This window comes from Thalia democratica, unplaced genomic scaffold (assembly GCF_965202585.1).
Source record: "Thalia democratica unplaced genomic scaffold, ktThaDemo2.hap1.1 HAP1_SCAFFOLD_2048, whole genome shotgun sequence".
Taxonomy (NCBI): Eukaryota; Metazoa; Chordata; class Thaliacea; order Salpida; family Salpidae; genus Thalia; species Thalia democratica.
Window position 1 is genome coordinate 477 of NW_028140827.1, and position 10977 is coordinate 11453.

Genomic DNA, 10977 nt, shown 5'->3' on the forward strand with positions numbered 1-10977 from the left:
TGTGCGTGTAAGTAAAAGGGTGTAAAGCGTGTTAACTAGTAGCAGTGCGTAAACTATGTAATCTTGTATTACTTGTTATAACTATTTTGAGTTTGTAACTACGGTTTTTAGTTAATGATTATATCATTTACTTTAACTAAGTCTTATAAGTTTTCTTTTATAATTTTGTACCTTGTTATCTAAAATGAAAATGCCTGCAAACGTTATCTTTGTCATGCTTAAACAGTAGAATTTTAAACCTATTTATTACAAAACAGGTTACTGAAGTAAACAAACATTGTTGTCATATACGTATAATTTCAGCGCCAATGACTGTCTTTTAATGATATCCGCAAATTAAGTATTTAGAACCGACTCTAATTCTACAGTCTACTAGAGGTAAAATTAAAAAATACTCGAAGTTGAATTTAAAAGATTGAAATGATAAGTTAAACATTAGATGCGTGCTTTTGAAATCTCCATACAAATAGTAGCTTACCGCATTTTCACAAAAAATTACAGTTTAATTTTTTTTTATATGTTAAAAAAATGCTTCATATTTTCAAGTAGTTTTAGTTTCGTTGTTAGCTTCAACTATTTTTTTACCCTCGAAATCTCTATCTAACTTTACTAAGCTTTTAACTTCTTTCATAACATACATTGTAAAATCAACTTTAACTTTTAATTTCAACGTTTTTCTTTGTAAATTGATCAAAATATTAACTTCAGAATTCAATTAGATGTAGTAGGTTTAACTTAAAACTAATGAGTTATTTTCACTTGAGTACAACATTATATTGCTCTTTAAGTGTACCTGACTTATTGTTAATTGTAATAAACAATGAACTTAACCGCACGACCAACAACAACAGCATCCGTGGCAACCTACGACCGGTTTGGTCCTTATTAGGACTCATCAGGCAGGCATAGTCGCGAGAAACCGCGATTGTTAATTGAAAATATTTTAACATATTTTATCAGCTAAATTTCTTACTGATAACTCATAAAATGAATATTTTTATGATTAAAAAAGTATACTTATACCTCTTCTGTTATCCAAAGTTTCAAAACTTTGTTATAAACTTAGAAATAAAAAACTTTTTGTTGTAAACACATAAATTTGGTTTACTAAACTTTTCATATTTAATTTGCGAACACGAAAAAAATGTTTCTATAAATAAATCAAATTGAAAGTTCTAAAATGATATGTTTATTTTACTTTTATTTATTCTGGTAAAAGTTAGCTTTACGGGTATTAATTACATTTGAATTTATTAATTGTTCTTCATGTCCACTTACTTATTTTCAGCGATATTTGGTGAAATCAAAAAGTATAGTTTTTTATCATAATTACCCATCGACATAATATTAAAATATAAACTTCCATATGTGGGTTTAGATAAAGCTTTAATTTACAATCAATGAAAAACAAAGCTTACTCATTCTTTTTTTTGGCATAGTACAACAAACACATTAGTCAGTTCGTATAATACTAACAAGATTCTTTTAAATATTCAAACTTCTTTTAATTCAATCTTAAAAAAGTTTAAATTAGGTATTTGCTTGATTTTGATTTCAAACAAATAATAGCACAAAGCTTAACTACTGCTGTTTATATTTAACAAGAAGAATATCAAAAACTTATGGGATATTGAGTATTTATAAAGACTCGATTGTTTAACAATTTAGGTTATTTATAGGGCTATAGTCCTTGACAAAACTTTAAAAGGTATCCGTGGTGTGCGACTCGATAACCGAAAGTGCTCTAGGTCCTAGGACCAAATATTTTGAGCGCTTTTTTGGTCGTTCATTAAACTATAAAACTATGCTTTAATTCGTTATATTAGATTTTTGGTCAATGTCAAGTTGTCTCAACATTGTAATTTGAAGTAAAAAACTGTAGATTGTAATATTAATAGGCTTGTAAATTGTTTATGTGAGAAGTCAAGTTTGATATTTTAAAACAGGTAGCTCAACCAATAGAAACTATGATAAAGTTTTATAAAAAATTTTAAGAATCTTACAATCAAAAAGCAGATTTTTAAAACATAAAAAAAAAATTTAATTTGCTTTAAGAGTAACTTTAGGTTGTAGAATTGAAGTGGACTAAAAGCAAGGTGATGGAAGTAAGCTTTTTTATTTTTAATATAGTATAGAAATAAAATAACATACAACAGAAAATAGCCGTTATAATTACTAACTCCAGATAGTTAAGTTAGAAGCTCATCTTAAATGTTACCAAAATTCTTAAAAAATAAAATTCTTATAAAAATTATAAAATTTATTATTTATCAGAGGCACAAGGTTATAACAACTAAAATATTGTAAATGTAACAGACTTTTTCGAATGTGTACACTAAAGGAGAGACTTAAATTGTATACCTGTAGTAAACAAAAAAATATTATTGTTTTCGATAATTTATGCTACACTGTTCTATTTATAGATCTAGGTTTTTTAAATAAGTTGTTATGAACAACGTAACGAGAAAACTAATTATAATTTTTAGTACTAAACCCTATAGGAAGCAAATAACTATTATTTTCTACTTCAACATAGCTAAAAAGTTTAAATTGCGTTTCTATTTTGTTTAAAATTTTCTTTAATAACGTCGTATTAATAAAATGCTGTAGAAATCTAGACTTTTTTGTTTCTGAAAAGCTTCATGTTATAATCAAACTGTTACTTCAATCGAGTGATATTTACGTTAATTATCATGAGTTTATTGACAAATATTTTTTTCCCTAGTGAAAAAATAGTTTGCTGCTTTTCAGTTTATAATTTTCCGTATTATCCCGGCTTCTAGTCATCTAGCAAAGTTACGAGAAACTCTGGATTCAGTCTGAGTTGAACTAAAATAAACGAACCACCACTGTTTTTTACAAAAATAATTAGTTGTACAATTAATTAATAATGTATATTGTAGAATAAAAATAAAAGATTAATCGGTGGCGTAAATGTATAGAGAAAACTATTAAATTAATCAATTATTTTATTGCTGCAATTCTCATCTCTTTTTCCAACAATGAAACGGACAGCTTTCTTTTTTTTTAAATCAATTTGGTATTACATCAACCGTGGAAAACATGGTCGAAACTTTCAAGCTTTTCTATACATTCTCCAGTCTTGTTTGCTGAAATACTTTCGATGCTTTTGTCCATGATGCAGATTAAACATTTTTCAATCTTGGTGTCTTATGCCCAGGTAGCTAAGGCGAAGATTTTCTTCAAAGAGCTTTTTTAGTTGGTCTTGAAGTAGTCGCTTTACTCATTTTTATAATATATAAATCTGTTTGAACCTTTAACTCTATTTTTTTTGCTTCCAAAGTTGGAGAAAGGTGTTAAAAATACTAAAACAGCCATTAAGTATTGTAATACTTAATATATTAATAAAAATACTAATTTAAGATAGAAATAATGTTCAATAAATTTATCTTAATAGAATAACACCCTAACAATATTTAAAAACTATACTTAGTTTGTGTAAAACTTCTTTTGGTTTTAAATTCTAAACTGTAACTCTTAGCTTCAACTGATTTATTAAAATGCATTTTGCTACAGTAAAGTTTTATTTCTATAAACTTTCTAACTAAAAATTTTAGTTTGTTTGAGTTAATCAAAACCTTTTTGTAAGACGAAGTAACTTAATAATATTATTTATCATGTTTCATAACTTTTAAAATCATAACTTTTTCACCGATTTGAATATCACACTCAGTTTTTTTCTTCTTAATACTAGTAATAGATATAGTGGTTTTGAATAGAAATACTAAGATATCACATTAAAGATGATATATTATTTATAACAATTTTTTATGGTATGAATCAATTACTAATAGATATTTTAAGATTAGCTCTTACATTTAATCAACATTTTCTTCAAAACTATGAAGTTTTGAAACAGTTCTAATTTTATATAAGTTAATAACAACTTCGATTCTAATCTTTTAATAATTTAATTTATACCATATAAATTTTTGTTATTTAAAATACTACACGTATATCATTATTAACTGGAACAAAATGATGATGCTAAATAAAAAGTAATTACTCTAATAATATTTTTGCATCTGAAGTCAGTTATGTAATGTACTAGAAATAACTAAAATTGGCATTGTACTCTTGACAGTAAAAAAAAGATTAAATAACCAAAAATGGTAGGCATAAAATTAAAGACAATACTTTGTGGAATTAATTCATATCAAATTTTTTAGTTTAAATATTTTTTAGGTGTTGAACTAAAACATCAACAAACTACTTAAACTGGTTATTTTTGCTTCACTTATGCTTATTCTATCACATTTTTTATTTGAAATGCTACTTTTATGTTAATAACAACTGCGGCCCGCGAGCAGCCTTTCGTAGGGAAATTGGCCCACGACTTTTAAAAGGCTACCGATCCCGGTTTTAATTTTAAATTTAATGTGAATATTTTCAATATAAAATAACTATGAATAGTATTTTTATTGTAGGAATAATATTAACATTTACTTGTTGTGGTATAATTGTAAAGCTAGTATTATGCTTAGGAAATATAATTTGTTCAAAATTTACAACTTTAAACACTGATATTACCTTAATTAAAATATTTTTTATTAATAATAAGGAATGCAACAACTAACAATATAAAAAATAACGCATAGTACATCTATTTATAAAACATATAAATTTGAAAGTGATAAAACATTAATTAAATTGTGCTAAAAGCGATGAAACTAAAAATAAAATAGAACTCTAATCACGAAAAAACGAACTAATTATGTTAATGTTGAAGAAATATTTAACAAAAACAACAAAAATCATCAATAAGTTGAAGGCATTAAATCTGTGCATAAATAATCTCAATTTATATCATACTTTATTCCTACTATTCACATGCAAAAAAAAGCTTATAAAATTGCACGGAAACCATCTGAACGTAGAGGCTCATTTATCTTTATAAACCATAATTTAATTTTTTTTAAACTGTGTAGTAAAGATTTTACTTCTAAAATATCATTTTTTCCTATTTATCCAAGTAAAACTTGAATTACCTTTTAAATCAATAAAAACTGAAAGTACAAAGTTTATAATGAAAATAGTATTTACAAAGATCTGTTATTTGATGATATTTTAATTTTTCAAATTAGTTTAACCGAAAATAAAAAACAGCAAACTTTAATTAAAAATATTAAAATACAGCTTACAATAATAAACTTAATCATTTACTTTGAATAGCAATAAACTATAATTTATAAAATTTAATATTTTTAAGTTTTTCCAACAGAAGGTAAGTTGGTAAGCTAGAGGTTTATGTATAAAATCGTGTTAAAATAAATTATACAGTGTGTATCAAGTTAACAACTCAATTTAGTCTAAATTAAAAAGCTAATTAATTGCTTATACAGTTGCGCAATACAATATAGTAAACTATATTATTTTTTTTTTAAATACCAGTCTTAGAGAAAGGCCAGTCACCAATCATTTTTACTCCAAAAATCGACAAAAACTTTATACTATGAATAAAAGTTCTACAGTATTAAAATATTATTATAAAAATAATGTTATGTTTTTAACTCAAACACCACCTAAATTGTAATAAACTGATTACTTTATCTCTACCCAACATGGTAAACTAATGATAACTTTATGGAAAAAAATACTGTTTATATATATATTATAATACTTAACACCACTGTAAATAGTTAGGTGAGTACAAATACAAACCCTGTGATAAAATAATACTTGAGCCAACAAAGCAGATGGAAGCTTATCCTGAATATGATTAAACCCTGCAAAGTAGCAACAGGGTGGGAATGAACACGGACAAGCTGATGATGATGGGTAGGAAGAGCGAAGTGTGATCGTCCTTGTACGGATCCTCCACCTTCTTCGATCCCTTCGTCTTCCTCTTCACCGGCTTCTCCTCCTGCTTCTTGTATCCCTGCGTCTGCTTGTGCAAATCCTCCTCTTCCGGATCGTATTCTGCATGGATATGATTTGTTGTTACAATATTTTCTTACATTAGTTAACGAGCATTAACTTAACTCGATTAGCATTTTTTTTTTAAATGACCAAACTTTAGATCTATTATTTTCCTTATGTTTAAAGCTAAGTAAGATTTTTTTTTAATTCTAGAGAACGCTCCTTTGCCTTTAATTTAAAAAAGAATCAATTGGATTGGGGTTTATATTTTTGAGTGTCGCACAACTTATAACATTTTTCCATATTTTATTTATGAGGGATTTCATGTTCAAATAATGACAATTTTTGTAAAACGTACATGGGTAAATTCAAACCCCAATCCAATGATTTTTTTTTAATTAAAGGCAAAGGAGCGTTCTATAGAATTAAAAAAAATCTTAGTTAGCTTTAAGGATAAGGAAAACAATTGGATCGAAATTTTGAATTTTTTTTTAAAAATTGCAAAAAATGCTAAGTTAACGCTCGTCATTAGTTATGTCAAAAAGTAATAGGAGTTTTAAATAAGCATGGCGTTTTATGTTTTATTGCATGGCATGATTGTAGCACGTAATGTTAGACCAGGGGCAAGCAAACTGCGGCCCGCAGGCCTTATTCAAAATTTTATTTCAACTTAAAACTTATGTGCTATCTATAAAAGATAATATTGCCTACTTTGTGGTTCAAAAAAATTATTAAAATTGTTCATTTTTGCCAACCCCAGCGTTAGACAACACTAACTTATCTTATTATACTTTACATAACCACAGTAATTTATGTCTTTGTGCAAAAATAACTAATAATAACTAATAAAATAACAGTAATAACTACATCCTGCGATTATAAACTTATATAGCGTACCTATAACCTCATATGATTAGTACGTTTTGAATATCAAAGTGTTTTAAATTTTCATTGTCTACGTCTGTATAGTTTAAGTCAGTACAAAAGCACATGTAAAAATCAACAAAAAAAAGTAGAAAAAGGTTTTATAAATGAAATCTAATATCAATACTTAGTTTATTCAAGCACCTTCTTCGTCACTCTCAATATCGAAGTTATTCATCTGATTGCTTTCTTCTTTATTTTGATTGGTCGGTTTCTTTTGAGCATCTTCTCTCTCGAGTGGTGGTAGCTTGTCTACATCTGTTAAGAAAAATTTACTTGCAATAACTTATATTTCTTAAACACTATCATTTTGTGTTACAAATAAATTGTAAAAACTAAAAGCATATCAAAAAAACCTTTTTCAAAAAACTAACTTTCCGTATATTTTCAAAATATAGTTAACATATTAACTACACTTAATACAAAAAAGGCGAACCAAATCAACAGCTATTTCATGCTGATTTTGAACATTTGAAGAACTTTTTTAATATAAATTTTAGCATAAAGTATGTATAATTAATTAAAATTAAACCAAAGCTTGATACAAATTTTAATTCTGGTAGATCAGTTTAAAACTTTTTAATGTTTCAGTTTAGTACAAAATGAAATTTTTATTGTTTCACAATGATTAATAGTATTTTTGTTTAAACAAAAGTCGGAAATTGAAAGATTAGTCATAAGTTTTGTAACTTTCCAACGTTGCACAAAGCTTAAGCTTATTAGCATACATTTGCAACGACATATGTTGCATTGGAAGCTTTAGTAAAATACAGTAACTACATATTAAAACTTTCCGAGGAAAAAGTTAAAGAAATATACTCTTTTGCTGTAAAAGCATGCTTAAACTTTTATTTATAGTCGTACATGAAACTCGAACAAAAAACTACATGACAAACTGTAGAAATTATTGTGCTTTTGCACACTATTGTAAGGTGAATTAAAAGTTTTAGAAAGTTACAATTTTCAATACAAAACCTTCAAAGTATTTGTATATATCTTATTTAATACAATAAATTTTCATTTAGGTTCATTTAAAAACTTGATTAAGGGCATAAGGAAGCATAAGACATTTTTCAAAACTAATTTTATATTTTACATAATTAGATATTAGTTACTTTCGCTTGTTAAATTCAAAGTACCTTTTGAGGAATAAGCGATCAAAGTTAGAGCGTTTAATAGGTTCTTTATGGGAGGCGCAAACTACAAGGGCAAAAATAGACTATTTCACTAAAAAACTATCTCCTCCATAAGTTTTTGAGCAATTGTTTTAAAACTTTTTTAGAAAATCTATAATAAACTTTAAACACATTTTAGGAAACAGAGATACAAAAAAATCCGTTTTCTATAAGTTGTTTGTAACATTGAAAAGTACATTTCTTGAAAATTTAAATAAAATAGCTTTAAAAATGAAGGAGGAGATAGTTTTTTAGTAAATTTTCCAAAATTCAGAGAAAATCGGCATAAAAATTTTTGACCCCATACGGTTGTACTGGAATTTTTTTACAAAACTTGTCATATCTCAAAAGTTAACTTAATTTATTTTTTGTTAAATAAAAAGTATCTTACAGTTTTTACTGTAAACTTTAAAATAAGAGCCAATGTTATTTTAAAAAATAATAAATACTATTAATATTAAAAAATATTAATTCAAAAAGCAAACCCACCATCAACAGTTCCTTTGAGCAAATAGAAAGCGCAAATTTTCGGGTTGTCCTGAGATCCCTGTTATATAAACATTGTAAAAGATACTAATCTAATTGTTTGTTTTTTAATTTTAATTATTGCATTTTCGAAATGGGTTAAAAACATTGAATGTTAATGGGTTGTAAAACATAGTTTAAAAAAGTTAATAAACTGTTCATTAATGATGACTTTATTACAATCTATAAAAGGCAAAAAATATATAGCTTGTTAATTACCCTATTTTGTTTTTGTATTCTGAACTTATTTTCACTTTACCATAATATTTGTATTAGATTTTTATCAAAATTTGATTGATATACACACGATTAAGTTAGACTTCACTGGAAATTTACATTAAAATTTTTGTTTTACAGTAATTTATCGAAACTATTAATGATTTTTTCTATAGAAACAACTTTTGCTTAATTGTACTTTTTTATGAGATGTTTTTTTTTTATAAATGAACTTTATTATTAATTATAAAAACTTAGTAATCTGACCATTAAAAATTTTTTTTAACACATTAAAGCTTGTCAAACTTGGAAAAAATTTTCATACTTTTATAATATACCCGAGATCATTTGTTTATCTTTTTTGTATTTCAATCATATTATATACTATACCAAAAAAAGTATTTCAGAAGTTAAAGGTAGATTTTATGTGCGATATAACTTATAATCCAAAAAAAAAAACTTCAATTCAAAGACAGTATGCTCTATTGTGGTTTTTTATATAAACTAATACCGTAAACTATTTAAAAAACTAAAAAAGCAACTTTAGTTCAGTTAAATTTTATGAAACTAAAATAATACTTTAAGTACTTTTGGTTGATTTTAGAATTTTTAAGCTGTTTGAAATTTTTCTAGTTTTTTCAGTGAGTTCATATCAAAAACAAAAATTTTAAATAAATAAAACAACTTTTTGATTCTACTTCTAACAACTAATACTTTACAAATAAGAGTAGTAACAAATAAATTTTTAGCAATAAGTTTGTTGTTAACAAAGTAAAATATAAAAATTTAAAACCTTGAGAAGCTTTAGTTTTAGTTAGTCTAAACCAAAAAAAAATATTAATTAATAAAACTGGCGAATCAATGATAAAATTAGTATGAAACTAACAATACAAAGCAAAACGTTATTAAAACCTTTACAAGTTCCAGCTTGAGTTGGTTGCCGATGGTGGACATCTCGCCTTCAACGTTCAGCTTGCCCTGCTCAATCTTGAACGGCACCAACAAGTCGTGAGCCACCGAATACCCCACCTCGCTGAATATGTCCAAGTCACTCGCCACCACGTGCTGATCGTTGATTCGAACGTCGAATACCTGCCAGAAGTTATGTTCTTGTATTTAACACTAGTGTTGTTTATATTAAGCAGCTTCTTTCTTTTAGTAAAGATTGGTTGATTGTATAACTCAGTAAAAAAGAATTGAGATGGATCTTAAAAGTTTTCAAAAGATACATTTATTAAATGTAGCTTTCCTTAATATATTAACAAATAACAGTTTTAATAATAAACGAAGTCAGATGGATCTTAAAAGTTTTCAAAAGATACATTTTTTGTTAATATATTAACAAATAATAGTTTTTGTTGCATAACTCGAAACTTGTGAAGATTTAAAGTGACACTAATAGTAAAACAGTTCAAGTTGTCAACTAAAAATGAGTCTTGTAAGAATATTTAGGTAGATAAACTATAAAATACTGATTTAAAAACAAAGTATTCATTTTTGACAATGATAATTATTTAAAGCATGTAAATGAATATAAAATTTGACTATATCCATATTTTACACATTTTACTAGTACTAAGGACTTGTTTGATTACATAATAATCTTGAATAAAAGGTTGCTTAATTAAATAACTATGAAAATTAGCAATTTGCCTACTTATTTATTGAACAAAAATTTAATAACTTTGTTTTAATTGAAATAAATTTTTCACAAACTTAATGACCCTTGTATTTAAAATTTTATAACTGAGTTTACATATTACTAGTATAATTATATTGTATAATTCACATAATGATTTAAGGTTTATAATTTAGCAACAATACTCAATGTGAGAATCAATTACATTTATTGTATAACACTTAATGATCAAGCATGTTAATTAATATAAATATATAACATTAAATTAGTATACATATATAAGTTGAGCTTATAAAACTACTACAGACTTTGTTGCATATTTATCAACTTACTAAAATTTAAAAAAATATATAGTTTACATTTTCTCTTTTAAAAACTTTGTATACTGTTGCTTTGTTAACAAAAAAACTGATAATTTTTATTTACAATAATCAAAAATATACTTAAAGAAATTAACTTTTTTTTAAATTTTAAATAAATTTAAAAACCAACAATATTTAAGGACTAAGTTTAAAATGGTGTTTTTGTATGAAGCTAGTTTTTCTAAAAATTATAAGACTACAGTGTAATATACAGTATTTCAATAAATGTGATAAACCTTAGAATTTTTAAGCTTGT

At 25.6% G+C, this 10977-nt stretch overlaps 1 protein-coding gene across 1 annotated transcript; it reads right to left on the reverse strand.

Annotated features, from left to right (window-relative positions):
* Positions 1-5687: 5687 nt before the first annotated feature.
* On the reverse strand, positions 5688-9812 carry LOC145849076 (malectin-like; the record flags this gene model as incomplete). Its single annotated transcript, XM_082954159.1, has 4 exons — positions 5688-5940; positions 6949-7062; positions 8469-8526; positions 9633-9812. Coding segments are annotated over 4 exons (552 nt in total), but the record flags the coding sequence as incomplete, so codon positions are not given.
* Between the last annotated feature and the right edge of the window lie 1165 nt (positions 9813-10977).